Source organism: Synchiropus splendidus, chromosome 1 (genome assembly GCF_027744825.2).
Source record: "Synchiropus splendidus isolate RoL2022-P1 chromosome 1, RoL_Sspl_1.0, whole genome shotgun sequence".
Lineage (NCBI taxonomy): Eukaryota > Metazoa > Chordata > Actinopteri > Syngnathiformes > Callionymidae > Synchiropus > Synchiropus splendidus.
In genome coordinates this window covers 6,351,359-6,373,791 of record NC_071334.1, presented here as the reverse complement: position 1 = coordinate 6,373,791, position 22,433 = coordinate 6,351,359, and the positions used below count along the sequence as shown (strand labels likewise).

The 22,433-nt window shown below is 43.6% G+C and overlaps 2 protein-coding genes across 6 annotated transcripts; one reads left to right on the top strand and one right to left on the bottom strand.

Annotated features, from left to right (window-relative positions):
- The first annotated feature begins 47 nt into the window (after positions 1-47).
- Positions 48-15,098, top strand: txlng (taxilin gamma). Of its 4 annotated transcripts, none has more exons than XM_053844271.1 (11): positions 48-88; positions 5,665-5,773; positions 6,724-6,859; positions 6,930-7,021; positions 8,499-8,669; positions 8,736-8,930; positions 9,772-9,891; positions 9,962-10,036; positions 11,876-11,968; positions 12,037-12,132; positions 13,587-15,095. In XM_053844271.1, exons 2-11 carry the CDS (start codon positions 5,681-5,683, stop codon positions 13,905-13,907), a joined length of 1,392 nt encoding a protein of 463 aa, XP_053700246.1. In that variant the 5' UTR covers positions 48-88; positions 5,665-5,680; the 3' UTR covers positions 13,908-15,095. The 4 variants fall into 4 exon arrangements, with proteins under 4 accessions (XP_053700246.1, XP_053700256.1, XP_053700236.1 ...); XM_053844281.1 differs by lacking the exon at positions 48-88 and adding an exon at positions 2,657-2,679; XM_053844261.1 differs by lacking the exon at positions 48-88 and adding an exon at positions 2,675-2,814 and having other exon boundaries at positions 13,587-15,091.
- On the bottom strand, positions 15,006-21,937 carry hdgfl3 (HDGF like 3). 2 transcript variants are annotated; one of them, XM_053844303.1, is made up of 6 exons: positions 21,631-21,937; positions 20,974-21,050; positions 20,296-20,434; positions 19,924-20,079; positions 18,783-18,909; positions 15,006-18,574 (listed from the first exon to the last, which is right to left on the bottom strand). In XM_053844303.1, exons 1-6 carry the CDS (start codon positions 21,712-21,714, stop codon positions 18,534-18,536), a joined length of 624 nt encoding a protein of 207 aa, XP_053700278.1. In that variant the 5' UTR covers positions 21,715-21,937; the 3' UTR covers positions 15,006-18,533. The 2 variants fall into 2 exon arrangements, with proteins under 2 accessions (XP_053700278.1, XP_053700288.1); XM_053844313.1 differs by having other exon boundaries at positions 18,778-18,909; positions 21,631-21,931.
- Positions 21,938-22,433: the final 496 nt, after the last annotated feature.

Below are 22,433 nucleotides of genomic sequence, written 5' to 3'. Positions count from 1 at the left end.
GTGGAATGTGATGCCTTCAAACTATCTTCCTTGATGGCAGAAACAATGTTATGCCTGTAAGAACCGAATGCCGCCGACTGAAAACGTTGTAAGTTTGTGCATTATAATATTCATGTTAGAACGGCATGGTTTTCGGTGGCGGAAAGACGTGCACACGTAATCTCCGGTTGAACTTGTGGGCAAACACGACCCGGTGTTGCGACTCGAACAACTCACATTTATATTGAGTGGTTGATTGACCATCATTATTATTATTTTAGCAGTTGTAGAAATAGTATTCGCCTTTAGGAAATATGAGCTAAATTTCCAAATCACACTGAGAACATTACTGAAGAGGTTACGTTTTATGAATCAGAAATCAGAATCAGAAAACGTTATTAATCCCAAGGGAAATTGTGTTCGTAACATGCTCTGTGCACAACATATCAAAATAAATTAAAAATAAATCATATTATGAAGTGCAAAAAAGCTATACAAAAGAGCTTAGAAAACAATGTGCAAGAAAATGCGGTTCAAGAACAGAAAAGCGTGCCAAAGAATCCTTCATTGTCGTTTTGTCAGGGATGAATTGTATGTTTTTATTGCCACAGGAAGAAAGGACCTCCTGTGGCGCTCGGTCTTTGAGTTGGGTAGTCTCAGTCTATTAGTCCATGTGCTTTTGTATAGGACCAGGAGCTCATGGAGGGGGTGGGTGATGTTGTCCAGGATGCTCCTGAAACTAAGGAAAATCCTTCTCCGTATAACCGTCTCCAAGAAGTCCAGTTTCACCCCCACCACATCACCAGCTTTGCGGATGAGTCTGTTAGTGTCCGCCACCGTTAATCTGCTGCAAACCACAGCGAACAGAATTGCGTTGGACACCACTGACTCATAAAACATTCTCAGCATCGTCCCGCACATGTTGAAGGACCTGAGCCTCCTCAAGAAGAAGAGACAACGCTGACCTTTTTTTGTAAAGGGCCTCAGTGTTCCGAGCCCAGTCCAGTTTATTGTCTATGTGGACCCCAAGATATTTATAGTCCTCAGCCATATCCACATCGACCCTCCGGATGGAAACGGGGGTCACAGGAGACTTGGTCCTTCGTAGGTCCACCACCAGTTCTTTGGACTTTGCCACATTGAGCTGCAGATGGTTCAGCTCACACCAAGCAACAAAGTCCTCCACCACAGCCCTGTACTCAGTCTCCTCACCTTTGCTGATACATCCAACTATGGCAGAGTCGTCAGAGAACTTCTGAAGGTGGCAAGTCTCCGACCGATAGCTAAAGTCTGTTCTGTAAATAGTGATGAGGCGTGGAGAGAGAACAGTCCCCTGTGGTGCCCCGGTATTACTACAGCCCTGCAGGTGCACGTACTGTGGTCTTCCAGTCAGGTAGTCCATAATCCAGGACACACGGAGGGCATCGACCAGCATCTCCGTCAGTTTCACTCCCAGCAGAGTTGGCCTGATGGTGTCAAAGGATCTGGAGAAATCAAAGGACATGATTCTCACCGAGTTTGCAGGCTGGCCCAGGTGAGTGTAGACCTAGTTCAGCAGATAAATGATGGCATCATCTACTCCCAGGTGGGGCTGGTAGGCCAACTGGAGGGGGTCCAGAGATGTTGTGACTATGGGCCGGAGCTGATTGAGAATCAGTCGCTCCAGGGTCTTCATGACATGTGATGTCAAAGCCACCGGTCTATAGTCCTTACAGGTACTTCCCCTGGGATGGGGCGTCTTCAATGAAAAAACTACATGTCAGCTTTATAGTGTTTATACAGTACAGGCCAAAAGTTTGGACCCGCTTTCTGATTCAATGTTTTTTTTCTTGATTTTTACTACTTGCTGCACTGTAGATACATACCGAAGACATCAAATATATAACGGATATATAAAAAAGAAGAAAATGTTAAATAGTAAGTAAACTCAAAGTAGCCATCTTTTGCTTTGTTGGCAGTGCAGCAAACCCTGGCACTGAGTACATTATTATTTTCTTCTTGTATTTGCGAGGTAATGATGAAAGCACTGTGGCCACCAAAGTAAAAAATGCCAGGACTCTTTTATAGTCTCTGACCAGTCCTGTCTGTATTCATCCATAAAACAAGCAGCAGCTAGTACTACCTTGTGACCAGAGTCTGAGCGAAGCAGCTTCTATTTGCAACTATTTGATTTGGTTCCTTGTTCCATATGGTGAGGTGTGAACGCATACTGAAATTATTTAATCCGTGAAATTGTTAACTCATGTTCCTCCAGTGCAAAATATTTTTGTTTGTCATGTGGTGCTATTTATCCATTGAAGGGGCTTTTGTGTGTTTGTGAGTGGGCGTGTTCAGCCATCGGATCAATAAAAGTTAGTGAGCGAGCCTGTTCTTCAAAAGCTCCCAGACAAAAATACAGTGAGAGAATGTGAGTTTACGTTTATTCATGGAATAATAATAATAAGAAAACATATTTATTCATTCTAACAACAATAATAAACGGTGAGATAAATAGGCAGCAATCGTCATTACTTATTAAAAATCTGATCGCAGCCACAGCGTCATTTGACGGGAATGATGCGATGCTGTCGGCGGCTGGAGAGCACAACACCGGAAGCAGATGTATATTTTTCACAATTAAATAACCAAGAAGTCCTAAAGCACAATTCAAACCGCTCTCCGACGACACATTATTCTAGGAAACAAGCCGTCATTACTGAGGTACGTTTGAAAGGCTCCCTGATTACAGAGAGTTGGACACCTCATGCGGAAGTTATATTTTGAAAACCGGAGCTCGCTGTTATTTCCTTGACAGACAGCAATTGTGCCCTTCCCTGTCTACTAAGAAAAACACAGGTAAATTCTTCAACGACTTTATAACTGTGTGTATCTGTAACACAACAGAGGATTGTTTGTAAGTGTTGGAAATGGCGTTTGTGTTTTTTCTTTCTTGCGTAACAAGCTTCCTTCCAGTGAGAGCTAGCAGTTAGCCAACAACAAACTAGCGCCACTTAGCTTTTTAGCATGTCAAGCTAAGACTGCTAACACTAGCAAACTCCTGACAAAATTAATGAAAAGGAATCATCCAGTGGCTGAGCATTTTGCCATGAGACACGGAACTATGACGAGAACGTATGTACGCAAATGTGCCACTGACATTCAAGAGTCCAGTCTGGGGGGTCGCTGTGTGTTTTGCTAGCATGAACGAGGAACGCGCTGTTCTTCCTTGAGTGGAACGTCAGAACCGGATTACCATTAAAACGTTAAAGTTGACAAATAAATAAGGTCGAATCGGCTCACAAACTGCTATTCTGCCTTCAGAATGTATGAAGTGAGCGGACATGTTTTCTTTGCGTAGAGATGTGACATTTTTTTTAAGTTTGTTATTGCACTAGACGTGAGCTAGAGAGACTTCTCTTTAACCCGTCCTCTACCTGCGTCAACAGCAGTGGTCCTCACACAACACATCACTGCCCTTATCGTGGCGGGGCTCTTCCTCAGCCAAAGACATGACGGTACGGCATCGTGTCGACAAACACAGGTCAGGCTGTCACTTTTGACAGGCTGCTGTATAGTCCCTGCTATACTGGATAGGACATGCTGTTACCCCAGAACCACAGGTTGAATACTCTAAATCTGAATTCACTGTGTTTTCCCTACAGTCATCTTTGGTAGTCCTGCTATTCTGCTCACCTATAATGCATTTTATAGTGTGTGTGTCTATAAGCAAAGTTATAAGTACATAATAATATCAAAGCATATTGAAATATGTTAGGTAATTAACCAAAACGCTAGTGTTGTCAATCAATTATAAAATGTATAAATATATATGTATAAATATATTCGCAGCAATCTAATCTAATTTAAAATGTTTTTGTTTGTAGATGATTTTCTTGTACATGTCTAATTATGAGATAAATAACGTCATGACAAAATGGCTCAGGCAAGACATATTTGTTAGTTTTATTGTCTCAACTATTAAATATTCGTTTGGAGACCGTGGCTTACTCTTGTCATCGATTACTTATGGTTGGTGAGTGAGTCCAGTTGTCACTAGTCGGCGCTACAAAACTACCTTCAGCTAACTGCCTTAACTAGCTTATTCAGCTGACTATTGGTATGATAGAAGAGGTTTCTAATATCTTCCGAGATGAATGTATGAAGAACATCTCAAGGTTGAAATAAGCATCTTATGGTAGTATTATAAAGTGCAATATTCAGTAGCTCTACATGACATTAGTAAATGATACACATAGCACTGTGGTTGGTGTTCACAGAATAACACACTGGCAGTGACTACTCAGTTCTTAAAGACAGCTGCTGATGTGTTTAAGAGAAAAACAGTTTTCTTTAATTATGAACTTTTCCGAGAAGAAAAGTGTCTCTTAGGCCCATCTGCATTCACATGTAAGTGAATGTTCATTTAACAAAGGTTTTTTACGCTCAATAGTATGTGGTCCATGGTTGGTTGTCAGTATATTTGGACACTTGCCGATATTATCCTTTTACTCACTGAAGTTCTTTGAGCGGTCCTTTTTTCCACCCGCTGTGTGAGTTAATAAAATGTGCAATCTTTTGTTTCTCACATAGCTTGACAAAAACATTACTCCGCCATGCTTTTGTTTCCAAAATATGCATGCAATAATGCGTCATCACTGTTTACAAACTCTGAACGGATCTATATCCGAGTGAGTGAATGAGAAATCCGCTATTAAAATGGAATCCACTGTTGCAGATTTGGACATAGCGAGGCTGATAAACTGTTCTTCCAGTTGAAGACTGAGCCCCTTGCTTGTCAAAATGTAACTGTATTGATGTGATAATACTTGTCTGAAACCACAGCTTACTACGTCACAACTGCTTGATGTTGGTGAATGACAACCAACTTGTGTCAGCAGAGAGTGTTGATTTCTATATGAGCCCATGTGTCAGGTGAACTCTGAAACGTAGAGTGGATCAGAAAGACTAACTAGTCTTAAAGCTTAAATAAGTTACTTATTTTTTGGCTGTTGTTGGTGTACTGCATAAGACATTATTGAGAAAAACGTTTATTCTCAACTCAATAAATTTAAGTTGATTTCTATTTGATTTGTATGCATTTCAGTTCTTAACTGTTTTTGCCACTGAAATAATTATGAAATAAAATTTAGGATTCAGAGTTGGCAAAACAGGATTCCCACAAATCATAGCGAAATTCCCAAAAATAAACCAGAAAGCAGTGTTTGTGAAAAAATGAAATAGATTTTATAGGGCCTTTGTAACTACACACACAAGTTCAAATCACAAACGTCTTTGTCGCGGCTCGGTCTAGTAAGCGGTGTGGGGTGTTCTGAGGGGCAGAATCAATCCCAATGTGGCGTCAGATTGCATTGGACTCATGGACGTAACATTGAGCTTGACTCACGAAAGCGCTCGAGATGTCAGATGGGGAGAACTTACTTCATAAAGCAATGACTTTGAAACGGAGTCCTTCATCACGAGGAGGGCTTTATCATTCAGAGGAACACTTCAACATTTGAAACATATGCATAAGGATAGTTGGATCTGTACAGTAACCAAGCACTTCATTACACTCTCTTCCTCTGCCCAATTACCCTAGTATTTGGAAAGTTTGACAAAGCAATATTTTATTGAATAATGCTACATAGAGTTTATCACTAAACATAAATGCCACTTCAGACAATTTCTTTTGATTTCTCATGCCAGCATGTTTTGAGGAACGATGGAGCCACCACCCGTGTGTGAGATTGATGTGGAGAGCAGAATAATGATCGATGGCAGTGATTCACCAACAGACCCGGACAGTCCTTGTCAGGTAATGACTTGGAGTGTGTCCTTCGATGCTTTTGTATGAGCGTTTATTACCATGGATGTTAATAGAAACCAGGAAATTCCCTAAGAAACTGAGATACAAGCCATCAAGTTTGTCAATGTCAAGTGATGCCGAGAAACTTTAACAGCCAAATCAGTATTTATTGAATATTGCTAATGTCTTACATGTATGTGGAACACTTCACAGGAACCATTATTCAATCATACTACATTCTTGACGGTGGCGATAAGCTACATCCTTGGCCACAGCTGCCCTGAGTGCCCACACACACTATGACAGCCCGTGGGACTTCTTGTGTGTGTACGCTTAGGTGGCACGCGCATGTTGCGTCTCTCACTTTCAGCACATGGGCAGACCTGAAAAACAACACAACCAGCCTTTGTAGGAAAGCCTTTTGATTTATTGATACGCCATTTTCAAAGGTCAAAAGGTTATGGTCTTCTCAAAAGGTCAGTGGTCAAATTTATATCTCAAAGTATAACTTCACAATCAACGGGGACAACCAGTTGATTCTGGCAGTCGAGCACTGATGGTGAAAATTTGCTAATGGAATGCTTGTCATTGGCGACCAACTGGGTGATGGAAAGACTGTTGGCTTTAATTTCTGTTACTAGGTTTTCCTGTGTTCTCTTCCAAGATTTGTCTCTGTTTAAGATGGCAGCTTGTTAAAAATGTGGCTGACTTCTGAGGCACTGCAACGTGTTGCGTCACCACCCTAGGTCATACCACAGATGCCTGAAACAAATATAAGCTTACTGATGGGGCGAGCGCATTTTCCTATCATGCATTTCCTTACTCCACCTTGTCAGATTTTTACCATTCTATATAATGTCTCTAATACTTGAGACGAACGGGTGCACATGACATCCTCTACAGATCTTGCGAAGGATGGAAATTAAAATATGGAAACTTAATTCATGTTTTGTGAACAGGTGGAGGTTGCTGAGTTTGGTCTGAGTTTTGCTGAGAAGAAGCAAGAAGAGACGAGAGAGGGCAGTCCCACTGATCTAAGGCTGGCAGATCATGACCCTGGAGGCGACTCGAAGACAGCAGATGAGAAGGAACTTGGTATGTTTATTATACAACCAGTTTCTGGGTAGACTTTCACGTTATGAATGTTCATAAATTTGTGTTCCAGGAAAAGAAGTTCTTCTCCTGATGGATGCATTGAATTCCTTGACCACACCGGAGGAGAAGCTGGCAGCTCTGTGCAAGAAGTATGCAGACCTGGTAAGAGAACCTGTGTCAACCTAGCAAGGTCGGACATCATCATCTGTAATTCTCACCCTTGCCTTTTAATGTCATCTGTGTTGGTCCCTGACTGAGCCACAGTTGGAACTTGGAACCGTCACATCATAGATGTGCTTTTCCTCTTTCTATAACACGTTTGAACCTCAACTCTAATGAAAGAATTATCAGTGAGGCTGCAGCTACAGTGGGTGAAGTCTCCTGCATACTATAGATTCAGTTGGGGTTAAGAAATGCATCTTGTATCAGATGGATGCAGCGATTGTTGTACTATATTCTCAGTGTGTGTGTGGCACACTGTCATAGTCGATATTTTGTAATGGCGCCATCTACTGGACTATACCGTCTTAAATTGTATTTAAATTAAAGTCACTGCATTTGAGCTGCACTGCATGAAGCGTGGCGTTAGACTTTAACAATAAGTGCTCTTGAAGATCAATTTTATTTTTTTTTGGTCTGCGGTGATTTATTATAAATATATTTTATGTACCTCTCTGATTGGCATGAAACATGAGGCCTCTAGATGAGCAGGTGGCTCAACTTTCTGACCCTCTCGTCCTCCGCGATGCTCAGCAGTTGATAGTCTTATAAGGTATCAGGTTGGGTACCTGATCCACAGCATGCCCTCTTGACATTTGGTGTCTGAAACGTGAAGTGATTTTATCAATGAATCTACTACTGAAGTTACACATTGAAAGATTGTGTGATGATGGGTTCGTCATAGATGTATTCTCAGGTGTGTCTGGATGTGGTTACTTTTTTTTACTCTCTCTCTTGAAGTTGACAACTGCATAGACATGAGTAGAGCTGGAGCAAACTACAATTTTGATAGTCGACTTGTCACCAACTACCGAAGCAATTTGTCGACTAGTCTGAATATGGCATGTATGGATTGATAAATATGCCATGTCTAATTGTAGTGCTGCAAGTAGTGGCAAATGCATGTAAAGTATTGTTAACATTTGTATTGCGCTGATGTTGTTTTAAAACGTTTAATTTGAATTTAATTGCTCAAAATGTGGTGTGAAATGTATATATCCTTTGTTGAAATGGTGCGGCACTTTGGAAATGTTGAGTCGCGATGGTCCCGTAGCCTCAGTTTACTGTGATGACATCACGACTAGTGACTCATGAATCAGTCGGCATCTAATTTACTGTAATAGTCGGAGTATGTCAAGCAGTGGTTGGAACCCAAGTCCATCACTTACAATGGCAGGTCATGTAGATATCACTGTGCTTTGTCTCGGAACTTTGTCTCATTGTTGGTAAAGATGGATTTAAAAGTGACTCATGAAAAATATAATTCAATTCTTGTACACAATGAACATTTTTGTTTCAAATGTATATTGATACTTTTGAACAGGAACTTCTTCCTCTCCATATTAAAAGCCACTGAGTCTTAGGTGCCTCTTGATAATCAGGAGGTTTAATCGTTTGGGGAAAATGTCTTCTTGTGCAGTTGGAGGAGACGCGCGGCATGCAGAAGAATCTGAAAACCATGCAGAAAAAGCAGTCTCAGATTGTAAAGGAGAAGGTCCACCTTCAGGGCGAGCACAGCCGAGCAATCCTCGCCCGGAGTAAGTTGGAGAGTCTCTGTAGAGAGCTGCAGAGACACAACAAGACTTTGAAGGTGAGTGTGATCACACACGTTCACTTTCTCCGGAGTCTAAGCACTGTCGTGACTTGTCTCCTGCAGGAGGAGAACGCCCAGCGTGCCAGGGAGTATGAGGAACAACAGAAGGAGGCCCTGCAGCACTTCCAGATGACATTGAGTGATATTGAGCAGCAGCTGGAGGAGCATGCCTCCCGCAACGCCAAGCTCCGGCAGGAAAACTTGGAACTGACTGACAAGCTGAAGAAGCTCACAGAGGAGTACAAGCTGCGAGAGGAAGTGAGGGGATCTCTAGCTTATCATTCATTCACCAGCCAGTTATCTGACGCCAGGTTGTTCAATTGAGAGTTGCGTTTCACACCCAGCCATATACTATAATTTCCAGACTATAAGCCGCTACTTTTTTCTCGCGGTCTGAGCCCTGCGGCTTATACAACAGGGCGGCTAATATACGGATTGTTACTGGCTGAAATCAGATTAAATCAGGGGCGATGAAATCACAGGCTTTTTATTTACCCTTAAAGCACAGAAAATGCACTGTTTTCGCCCACGTATCCACGGTTCCATCAACAAAGCCGATCTCCTGGAGGTTTGGAATCAAGAAGCTGCAGCTGAGACCGGCAGAACTTTGGGCACCCGGGCGATAACGGCGCATTTTCAGGGTTTTAATGTGAATAAAAAATGTGAGACACTGTCTTGAGACAAAGTGCGTTCAGCTCAAAAATCCAAGGTGAACACAAGCGAGTTGGGAGTTGGCCGCTGTCTTGGTCCCGGCTGGCGAGCTGCATCTTGTCTATTGTGAGAGCAGCGTGGATCAATCAAAACGCTCTGTATTACGCAGCTTGTTTCCGCTATCACTCTCGATACTGGAGCCATTTTCAAAACTAGTTTTGTAAAGTGCAGACAGCACCACTGAACCTTTGTAGGAACAAGATCTGTTTTCTTTCTTAATTTCAGTGGGTGCGGCTAATATTCCAGTGTGCACTATAGTCTGGAAATTACAGTAGTTATTTTTGTTGTTTTTGGGGCTTTGGCTTTGTTCATATTGTTGTGTGCTGTGCTGCTTCTCTCTTCAGCCATGATTACGGTTTATATATAAACTCCTCCTTCTGTCTTGTAGAACATAGAGAAGATGTTCAAACACAAGGACCTGCAGCAGCAACTGATGGATGCTAAGTTGCTGAAAATTACTGAGATGATCAAAGAGGTGGAGGAGAAGCAGCAGAGGGAGAGAGACTTTGTGAGTAGATGTGCATTTGGACGTCCGTGCTGGTCGGAACTCTCTGCTGACTGCTGTGTTGATGCTGCAGCTGCTGAAAGATGCTTCAGACTCCAGACACCAGTGTGACATGATGAAGGAGCAGGAGACTCAGCTGAAGCAGCAGGTAACGGCTCCGTTGTACTGTACCTGGCTGGTTACTTCACAGTGTTTGAAAACCATTTTATCATCGTTCTTCAATAATCAATGACAAGCAACTCTTGTAAACAAAATTCCACGGTGCAAGCTCATGTTGCCTTAAAAAAACAAACACACCCTGATCATGTTTTCCATTCAGTGAATGACTGCACTCGCGTGTTCATTGTGCAGGTCACTGAGAAATGAGCACTTGAATCCAAATATGATTTTGTTTGTCACAACAGTGATTGTCACATTGTGAAAAGATTTTATTTACTGCTGTGGTTGCGCTGTGACAGGGTCTCCAAAAATGTATTTAGCTCTCGGTCTGTCATTCGTTTTGTGGGAGGCAGAGAGAGGGAATCGTCTTAGTCTGGCTTTGTGGAACAACATGTTGGAACGTGAGCTCAGCGGTCACTGGAGAGGCAAGCCAAAGCAGGCGTGAACACAGGCCGTCACAAGTGTTGGACCTGTTACTGTGCTTGTTGAAAGAGACGTGGACAGGGGCCACAGTCGGGCTGTGTTTGGGAAGGTGTTTTGTGATAGGTATCCCAATACAGGAGTGGTGTTATATTGCCATACTGTAGGTTCAGCAATGTATTTTTATATTTGTTAAGAAGCATGAGCTAAGCCTTGCATTCAAGCCGTGGAGAGTCGTGGTCCTCTTGGATCAATGTAAGAGCCACCGTCAACACGAGTTTAAGTTTAAGTTCATCAGTGTTTCACGTGTCCTGGCCTAAATGTTGCTATTATTTAGCCAGTGTCAAACGCAAAATCACGCTATATTGTGTTGCTTCAGTTGTGTTGGTCTCTTTAAATGCATCATCGCTGTGTTGCAAATCTATCACACTTCAGTGATTGGATGCCGCGTCCTCCGGGCGCATGAAACACCGCGGCAGAGAGCAGAGAGCAGAGAGCTCCAGTTCTTTAAAATGGAGGTCTTTATTGGTCATTGAGAAGAATTTAAAATCATCACTACATGTGTCCCATATAAAATATGTGATCAACATCCACATCAGAAGGTCTTATTTGAATGGTAATCTAAAACAATGTGTTCAGTGTAGCTCCCTAGTTCAGTTCTGGTTATTATTAGGAGGAGAGACATTGAGGACACCTCACTACATTTACAACTGACAACAATTTAGCTCCGTGCTAACCGACATGCTCGCTGTTAGCTGGAGGGTGTGTGGAGTCACAGACCAAACACGGAACTCTCTTTCATCATTCTACCATGGTGTCGAAGGGGTTTGCTCATCCTCAAGACACATTATCTTCGCTAACAAAACGAAGCCACACTTTAGAACACTACGACCCGACACCACTCGAACTCCTCCGGTCTGTCAGAGGTGCTGACCCAGAGCCTGGGGCGCGCAGCGATGGTGGCCGGTTGGAGTTGGACCTCAGTCAGGATCCAATTAAAGGAACAGAAAGTAACATACATCTTAATGATTCCAGAGTATGTGATATTTTCTCACTGCTTCTCAATAACCACCAGTTCTCGATGGCCATCCTGCGGCCCGTGTGTGTTTACACCAACAGCAACACGATGCATGATGCACAAATTTTGACGTGACAAAGTTTTGTTGTCGACGTTATCGATGACGTCAACTAATCGTTGCAGCCCTAAACCTCGGTCTGAAGAAAAAAATGATATTAGTGTTACATACATCCCACATGCATGGCATCTGAGCTAATATCTAAGTATCTAGGTAATACATATCCAAATAGCCGACTGAAACTATTAAGTTAAAGTATGGTGATATTTGAGTATACGGATCTGTTCTTGCTCCCTGAAGCCTCACTAAGGTTGTCGTGTGCTGCTCCCCAGCTGTCCCTGTACATGGATAAGTTTGAGGAGTTCCAGAGCACCCTGGCTAAAAGCAATGAGGTGTTCACCACATTCAGAGAGGAGATGGAGAAGGTGAGTGCATACTGTGCTGTGGGTCAGTTCTGTGTCGTCAGCTATGACCGTCCGTCCCTCCGCTCCAGATGACCAAGAAGATCAAGAAGCTGGAGAAGGAAACCACACAGTGGAGGACCAAATGGGAGAGCAACAACCAGGCGCTGTTGCAAATGGCTGAGGAGGTGAGTCACCGATGACATGCAGTTATCATCTGAAAAATCCATTCTTTTATGTTGTATACATTGTTGAGCAGCAAATTCCAACAGCTGAAGCGGGCCAGTTCTATGGCACTGCCCTTGACCTTCATGGTCACAGTTGTGCTTTCATTGTTGGTGATGTTTCGAACCAGGGATTGGTGGAAGCTATTTTTTAATCATTCATGTTTGGTGCGCTGGTTTGTATTGTACCAATTTGTCTTCAATTTTTAAAGAAGTTTTTGGAGCCAGCGCTGCTCTTCGAACTTTCAATCTCCTCAGATGAATGGTAGACTGCATTGCGGCCCGACTTGAAGCCTCTGCAAAACATCTGTGAATGGCCAGTTTGTGGTTTGGCAGACTGTCTCTGGTGCACGCCTGTGACAAATGTTCAAATATAGCGGACCCAAAATCTCAGGGCCGAACTAGGACAGAAGAGGCTGAGAGCTGTCGGAGGCACGGGTGGAAAACTGTGGCTGTGCTGAACTTTGGACTGCGCATGGCCTCTTCCCACGTTCCAGCAGCAGCATTTCAGGATTCCGACAAGTCTGCGAGCCTCCCAGAGCAAATCAGAAGACAGTGGAACTAACTTAAGGGAATTTACTGTTTAGACTCATATGTGGGCAAAAGGGAGGTGGAGTCAAGACGTGAAAAGTTTGCTTCGACAGAGTGTCTGACTTGGAGCTGCAGCGTGTTCTTCTTAGCTCCTGCTGTGTGTACAGTAGTGTGTGTGTGTAGCTCAGTAATGGGTCGATGAGGTTTCATGAACCAGTGCCCTGATTTTCAGAGGCCACCAGATGGCGCTGTCTGCTGTGAAATGTTTTGACTTAAGCAACTACTTCAATGAAACCTCACATCATTTCAAAACCAAGAGCACCATCTAGTGGCCTCTGAAAATGAGGACACTGGTTCATCAGCCCTGCAATACTGTTTCATGAAGCTTCAGCCACCCATCACTAGTGCTGTGTGTCTAAATGAAGTGAATATAAGCCAATAATGAGTTAGGAGAAACCACTGAATGAGCAGCTGGACAAATGTCTGTGCTCTTTTTTGTGGTTGTTTTCTGCAATGATTTAAGTCTGAAATGAAAAGTATCATTGATAACTGAATGAGTCAAACATCTGTTTTGACTCACCAGAAACAAACCTTGTTTATGCTCAGCCCGCAGTTGTTTACTGTTTGCTGTCGTACTTCAACTGACTCTTTTATTATAACTGTATATATAAGTATTACAAACTATTGAGCCATGTGACGGCACGTATTCTGGCAAGAGGATAGTGGTTATGATGAATCGAGGAGGAAGAAAATACTGGTATGCTCAAATATCAGGATCCTTTGTTACACAATACTATATCAGTAGCAATCGTGTCGACCTTTGAACAGGAGCTCCAGGTTTTTCCAAATGAAAACAACAAATGGTGTGTCTGTCTTGTGTCCTGCAGAAGACTCTGCGTGACGGCCACTTCAAGGCTCTGCAGGGGAAGCTGGAGCTGTTGGAGCGTTTGTGCCGAGCGCTGCAGAAGGAGAGGAATGACCTGAATAACCGACTGAGCCTCCTGCAGGAGCAGGAGCAGGGGAACGTGGATCCCCCAGAGCTCCAACTGCAGCAGCTCTCAGTCAGGGATGAGGAGGAGTCTGGAGGCTCAGCCCCAAGTGATGGCTTGGAGACGGAGGGGATCCACCAAGCTCCAAGACCCCCTGAAGAGGCTTCCACGGTGGACGGGCCACACGCAGGAACACAAGCAACCACTGTACATAACTGAAGCCGAAGCACGAACCTTGGAACCTGACGTCCCGTGCTGATTCTGACACATAAGACTGAGGACTTGGATGAAGCCTTTGACCTTTGGTCTTCATATCAAAGTGCAGTGGTGTTCAGGCCCCTCTACAGAGGCTCGCTGACTACGAAATGACCTCTGCTTGGAAGGAAAGTTTGAATCCATAAAGACAGCATTTTGAATGTGAAGGAAGTCAGAATGTTGCTTGATCTATGCTGCTCTGAGATTTTCTCCTCCTCATGCTTCGCCGCCTCCATTCCTGCTGAGCTCCTCCGTCACAGTGCCTCTTCCTGTGGACCATGACGGAGGTTTAACCCAAGTTGGACCTTCACTCTCACCTTTCTTTTCACGTTACTCCACTTTAGTTTGTGCTTCGAGCAGCACCAATTGATGAGTTCATCTCAGAAATCATGGCTTTGGAACAGTAGATTGAACAGTAGGTTCACGAGCTCAAATAAAGAATAATGGGAGAACATTTTGACAGCACAACTGAGACTGCTAACATCAGTGTCGCACAAAGATCTAATCTTTGAGAAGAAGAAGAAGAAGAAGAAGAAGAAGGAAAAAAAACAAGGTATCTGACGCCAAAGCTCCCAAAAATCCTCTCAATCCTTTTGTATGACCTTCGCCTCTTCTGGATCTACCTCTCTGGATGAGACCGACTCACCTGAGGTTCTGGGAGCTGTTTTTAACCAAAAGACAGACACCCACTTTCCCATTGATGATTGTACCACGTTCTTATTGTCTCACTTTTCAATAAACATTTTGTAGAATTTGCCATCTGCTGCTTCTCCTTCCGCATCAGCAGACTCTTGTGTGCAAGTATTTCTCAGTACATTTCAGGCCTCCCTCTAGTTCTGTGAAATTTTGACTTGGATTTGTTTAGGCATCTCAATGCAATTGATGTTTTATCAGTTTGTCGTTCATAGAAAAAAAAAAAGAAAAAAATTCAAGAGTTCAAAATGTATCATTTGGCTGGATGAAGAGGTTGCGTTGCGGTATGAATTATAACTTGTGATGCCTGAATAGAGACACGGTCATTGCGAGCCTTCAAACACATGGTCATCATGACATAAACACAAATGTATTGTCAATCTCTTTATTTCACTTGACACGTCCAGAACTTGACCAGACTAACTTGGCGTTACATGACCGACAGTGACGAACAGGAAGAGACAGTGGGACTGTTGGCATGCAGTGTTTGGACGAAGGCTCCATTAATATACATCCGTTGAATACTAGTATAAGTAAACAGTATAAAACCATTTCTGTTTTAACTAATAATAACAATGTTATTTTCTTGGAGGCCTACTCATTGAGTCTTTACAGCTACTGAAACTATCTGAAGTTATATTACAGACCGATGGAATAGAGCGGAAAACTAGATATTAAATCCGAGGAAAGTAGAGGTGGGAACTATTGTTTCATGAAACCTCGTCACTGACAGAGAATATACAGACACATATTTCGAAGAAGGCGTCCAATAAGAACAGAGCTGGTGCGAGCATTTGAACCAGAAACCAGAAATGTATGGTGAGCAACGGTGATCCGGCCCAGACCAACCACCGTCCAGAGGGGAAACTTTGAGACAGAGGTCCCACGGGAGAGGAGAATGAGAGCTTCCCTCCCACCACAGAAGGTCATGCTGCTGTCATGTGACCACCCATCAGGGAACAAAAAAGTAGCCCAGCCATTCTAAACACAGTTTCACTGATGTAGTAGTGAAATAAAACTCCACACTGAACACACCCCTGTAAGCTGGAGACACAGTCCCAGATGTAGAGTATGTAAAGCAGGGGAAGGTGCCAAAGGTCGTAATGGATGTCGGAAATATGAGCTAATGGGTGTATTTTTCTGCCTGTGTTTACAGCTCAAGCTAAAGTTAGCAACACCACAGCCTCATACAGACGAGTCAGGGCTGAGTCTCCGAATATAAGAGCGTATCGGGGGGGAAACCTGTGGCTATGTGTCGTTGCTCTCTCCATCGTCTTTCAGGTTTCATATCAGCCACGTGTTTGTGCACCTCAAGGTTTGCATTAAAGGCATGAGTCTCAGGGAGCGCCCAATCACATCCTCTGCTGCATATCGGCTGCGTTTTATCTCCACGTCGCTCTTTATTTAAAGAGCCACAGAATGGATTGTATCTTGTTTCCTGTTGGTCTGCTGCAGTTGGTCGACACATACAAGAGCGCAGCCGTCACCAAAGTCGGGACTTATGACTGAACAACAGCATCAAACATCTGGATGGAGCTTTTCTTCATCATCAACACTTTTAGAAACAAACAAAAGTATCAACATCATTGGCCACTGTTGACCCAAACAAAGTAGCTCATGGTGAAAAGCACTTTAGCATCAGTCGTCTAAAATAAAAAATAAAAAAACTCATAAGTTTTACATTGCAATACTCAACATAACACACAGACAATATGACAGCATCAATACTTTCTCGGGACACAAGCATTTCCTGTACAAGGAGTGTTTCTGTCTTTTAAAAGAGGCGAGGCTGTGTTGTGATGTTGAGTCCTGACCAGTTACCTCCACACTCCCTGCCCCTCACAGACAGAACACAGTGGCTAAAGTGAACTTCCGCAACAGCCAGCAGTAGTTCTCAACTCGACTCAGATTGGACAGAATAATACTTCGCTACAATGAAACCACATTATCGTCTGCTCAGGAAAAGGTCACTATCACGATCACTGTTGTCACAAAATTAGGACGGGTTTTTAAGTACAGTGGTACCTTGGTTTTCGAACGTCTCGGACTTCGAACAAATCGGAGTTTGAACAAAAATTTTGATATTTTTTTGCTTCGGATTTTTTATGAAAATCCAGAACTTGAATGCCGCCGGAAAAACCATAACGTGCGCGGACCGATCAGCTGACCCACGACGCGCTTTGTTACTGTGTATAACGCAGCCTATGCAGACGTGTCCCGTTAGCTCCATTTACAGACTGTTTTTTCTTCGTATTGAGGTGTAAAACCTTTCCTGTCTCCACACTGGACCGTGGTAGAGTGTCACAGGGGAGGTGCTGGAGCGCTCACTCCAGGGTTTGATGTCCTGTTGTGGGCTGGAGCTGGGACAGGGATGAGGCCAGTCTGGGACAGAGCGTGACTTGGTTTATGACTTTGTCACAGCCAAACTGCACAGAAGCGCACATTCAGAGCTGGACACGCACCGGGCACCTCTTCACTTCTGGAGAGACGTCACTCACTCGGCAACCCCTCCCACATGCAGCGGCCACACACATAGAGGAACAGCCACCTGCAGCAGACACTCTACATTCATTCCTACAAAAGACTATTTTAAGGCTTGGAACGCATTATTTCTTTTTCCATTCATTATAATGGGAAAAATCGATTCAGATTTTGAACGACCGTCTGGAAGGGATTGTGGTCGAGAACCGAGGTACCACTGTATATGAATGCATTTCTATTACATTTTAATTTTGAATTTTCGCTGGCCATTAAACACATTTCACGAATAACGAACCGTTTTTCGGTTTTGTTTCATGTATTTTACGCTTCATACCAGGGGTGGGCGACTTTGCGTCTTTCTTCACCTGCTGTGCCTCTAACTCGACCACTCGCCGTCACTGCAGAACCACGTGAGTGTTCCAAGTTTGACCCGCGACGTTAAAGACTGCGCTTCGATGCTAACGGCTAAGGTGACGTCTCACCTCAAACCGTTATCGACACTGGTGGAGTCTCTGAGCTAATTCATGTTGGAGATTTATCAGTGAACTCCACTGAACTAGAATGAAATGTTGGAAAAGAAGGTAAGTAAGGAACTGTATGACAACCTTTACACAGTCCAAGTCAGATAAAGTGAACAAAGTGGTTTTCCAGGCTCATAATCTGTGATAGGAATCTGTCGTGTAGAAGATTAAACTGGATGGAAGATGAAGATGTTCTGAAGCTGCTGATCCTTTAATAATCACGCTCAATAACCAGACATCGTCGTTTGATCTGTTCTGTTCAAAATAGTTACTTTACTTCAAACCATGTTCAGAAAAAGCTATTGGTGCACTTGAATCCTGTTAAAACGGCATGTCGATGAAAGCAAATAGTCTTCACTGATGTTTTATGAGGTTACGTGTTTATTGACTTTGATGTTGCTGTCTTTATCAGTGTGTTGTTGTTTACCTTTTGTTATATTTAGGTTCTTTGCATACACTCACAAAAATATGTGCTTATTCCTAAATAGACTTCTTTTTCTAGTTTCAGAAACTAGTCTCAAAAATACTCGTGACACAATAGTGATTAGATAATTTTTAAAAATCGTGATATGATATTGTTGCCGTATCGCCCACCCCTACTCCCTACATGACATTACATTGCATGACGGCTTGTTCCCATTCTAAATGTATTTTTTTGGTCTTTTGGTGAAAACTCACCGTGGTGCTTCGGGACTGTGTTTTGGACTTTCGATGCAACTCACTTCTCTACTTCCTTTGTATGTACAGGTACACGGTTTTACAACAAATACATGTCGATAATTACCCAATATGTGTCAGTATAAAAGTGCGCGTCTTCCATACAAACACAAACCGAAGAGAGGAGGCGGCCACAAACTCCTCGTGTTAAATTCACACAACAAAAAGGTGAGGCTTTTCAGGAGTCTGCACTCAGTGGTCTTCCTTGAAAAGCTGGTTCTGTGGGACACCAGGGCAGACAGACGGATGGAGGGGGGTCAGGCAGTGGAATCACGGGAAACAAGGCCCCATAGATACACTTATATAGGACAACATGATTCTCATTCATTTGAGTAGAAAATATTATAGGCGCCAAATGTATGGCTCCCTCTGCTGGAAGGGATATGTAATTACAGCACACAAAAGCGTTACATGGGGCCCACCTTACTGTCTGTGGTGTTCTGGAGACTGTCGTCAGGGTCCGCTGCCTCTGAGCTGCACCTCTGGTCCTCCTCCTTCCCATCTTTCTCCAGAGTCTCTTCTCTAGATGAAATCCTTGATAACTTGGAGGACATCTGTCACACACAAACACATCCCTCAGAAGGTGAGTCAGAGGGCAGAGTTCATGGGGAGTTCACAGCCACTTGAATGTATCCTTCGTTTTTGCAGTCATCAACGTACAAGGTTCTGGTTCAAGGAATGCAAAGAATCCAGCAGGTAGAGACGCTCCTCAATCTTGAGCACAACGGCTCTCAGTCTCTTTTGAGAAGTTATAATGGGTTTCACTTTCGATTAGGCTGCTCTGAAAGCATCTGTGACACAGGCTTCGGCCCCATCCCACAGCTCACCCTTAACACTAGCACTTGGTCCACAGTGCCCTCCACTATGAAGTGCCCTCCGATGACAAAGCGAGAAGTGACAGACGTTCCTAAGAACTGGGACGGCACTTCACGACGTTCTGCTTTACTGACGTCACATGTCATTGGCTGTTTTGTTTAGTTTTGTTTTTGAGTGTTGGGCATGTAGCAAATACAACCTCTTTTCAGCGCTGATGATCTTACTTTGTTTGGTGAACCAACGGAGGAGAAGTGGGCGGAGCCAAACCCGGCTTTGCCGCTAACGTTAGCCTAGATGATAGCCGAATGTTGTTTGTTGTTCTGTCAGACACGGTCGACCCTTCAGGTCACTGATGTGTGATGGTGAAAGTAAACAATCAGAAGAGTCGTCCTTGTCGCTAAGATGTCCGATCCCACATTGTTTTTAGGTCGTGTTATTCAATTCATAGTTCGGTGTCCTGGGAATCTACCCCCACTTCATCAGGTCGGAAGCCTTGGCTTGATGGGATCATTTCAAGTGGTGAACGGCGAGTGTCCTCGGTCTGAGGAGAATTGAGAAACACGACACTCACAAAGGCCAGTGTTAGGGCCAAGACTGAGTGTTAGGGCGAGAATAGGGACGTACGTAAGTACATGGCTACTCTGTAAATATTATCAGACCATCCTCAGTCTACAAGCAGCTGATGGGTCCAACTGTGTGCTATGAACAAATGCTACAGTCAGAGGACAACGTGATGGTGTTGTGGGAAGTACCTTGGAGACTGATGTTTTTTTCCTCTTGAATCCAGTGTTCTCTCCTTTCTGCTTGTCTTCTCCCTCCTCCACCGAGTCCCCCTCCTCACCCTCTCCGCTGCCATCAGCGGCGTTGCCCCCCTCCTCTGCCTCAGATGAAGCCTGGGGCTGCGCTGCCTGTCAAAGGCACATTTCAATTTCACATAAATGAATAGAAATAAGATGTGAAGTCAATGTGTAGTTCCATTGTCGATACTTGTGTGACGCAACCAACACTTGCAGAAGAAGACAGGAGCCAGGCAGAAACAAATCCCTCCCTGAACAAGTTATGTTTTGTAGTAGATAATATTATTCCCGTGATCAAAATGAAGACATCTCAAGTGAGTTACTCACCTTGTAGCCAGTGAACTTGACACCAGGGTTGTTCTCAATCTCCCACAGGCCTTCGTTGAAGCCTTTCCTTTTGCTCGATTTCCCAAATTTGTCCTTGTATTCATTGTAGGGTATCAGATCCTTGGTTCCTAGAAAAGCGCTGGAGGGGAAGACAGAGTTATTTGGCACCACTGCTAGTCTGCATTTAACTTAGTTACACATTTACAGGAGGTGTGTAGTCGCCCTTGGTAAACTGCTATATATACTGTATGTATATATATATATATATATATATATATATATATATATATATATATATATATATATATATATATATATATATATATATATACTGTGCCAAATGTTTACTTTGGTCACAGCATCTATTAATGTGTGTTTTTTGTGTCTATTTTGGAACAGAAACACCAGAACAGCTTGTGGTTTACCAGGGTGCAACCATCGCTGGCAGTCACCAATTTGTAACATATCAACTGTCAAAAAAATAATCTGAAAATTTCAGATAACTTGGAAACACACCAACGAAGAGATAACGGTGTGGCACATGGCGAAACGTTGTAAAAGAATTCCGAACATTTAAATGCAGCATTGGCCCCCTTCAATGCTCGGACTGCACAACACAGCAAATAGTTCAAACCGCTCCCACGAAAAGTTCGTCATAGTCTCAGGAAATATTCTCACGTCTCATGGGTCCCAAAGAAGAAGATGGGGTACTTGTTGGCAGGTGGCTTGACGGCTCCCTCTGGAAGCTCATCGATCTGGAGGAAAACATCAGAATCCATGCATCAATAAATACATAACATTGCATTCTACCTGTGTATAACTTTAATGTGCATGATTTAGGGCTGCAGCTCGCGGCACAAAACATGAAAATGAAAGTGATCTATCAGCTTGGTGCATGTGAGCGCGAATGTCGACAGCTAAACTGTTAGCATAGCAGAAGCCCTGCGGTCACATCAGGCCGCCTGTGCAGCTGCTTAGTTCGCCTAATTGAAGGGCCGCCTGGGCAAGCAGCTAGTTAGCAGCGAGAGGAGGCTCCCAGGGATGAAACCGTGGTTCGGTCTAGTGTGAACAATAATCTTCATAATTCCAGATGAGTCTGGACATAGGCGCGCCGGTGCTGAGCGCGTCATCGTTCACACAAAATACATGGCACGTGTTGAACTAGGAGGAGAAAAATAAAGGCACGGAAAATGTCGACCAGTCTTCCGCATTGTGAGTCTTTTGTCCGCCTTCCCACGACGACTTCTCCACTGGAGCGACCGGGCGAGGACGCGGCGGCGCTGCGGACTGGACCCCGCCTCCGCGCGCGTGCAGCCCGGCCACATGCCGACTCACCCTCGCCGGCCAGTGCGGGTAGCCCTTCATCTTAGCGAAGACCAGCTCTCCTGCCTTGTACTCCCGCGGCCGTGGTCGAGCCATGTCGCTGGGTTGGAACCGACGCGTGGTGCTGGTCCGCCGAGGTGCTCAGAACACGACGAGGTTATCGACCCCGAATGTGTTCATAAAGACACGGAAATAAATGATTTTAAAAAAAAGGCTTAAAACGTCGCCAGAACGGGCTTCTCTTCCCACGTATGTAATCGCACGTAACTGTAATCGAGAATGTCTGAAGTTGGAGTAAGGCACCTGAGAGACAACGCAAACGACGCACCGCTGCCGCATTCGATTCTCATTCTCGAATAATTGCCACGCCATATTAACGGAGGAAAACGGTCGACGTGAATCTATGAATCTCAGCGGTATAAAATTGAGCAAGATGGACCGCCTATTTATCTGATATCAACCTTTGCAAGAGAAAACATCTTGAGCAAATGTCTCGTCTGAAAACTTGAAAAATATAAGTGTAAAATGTTGGCTTTGAACCTGCAAATACTGACAGGTATTATTCCGATCTATCCATCATCTGCCATCTATCTATGTCTATAAAATATAATAAAAAAATACTCTTTTATTATTAAAACCATTGTGGGTCACCTCACCAAATGGGACAACACAATCACTGGCAGGAGGTTTAGCAGCATTTTAACCATCATGGCGGCCGATGCAGCAACTTATTTATGTTAAATATATTGATATACATGAGTAATTTAAGGTATAGTTCAGAAGTGTTGTTGATATTTATGGATAGCCTTAATACA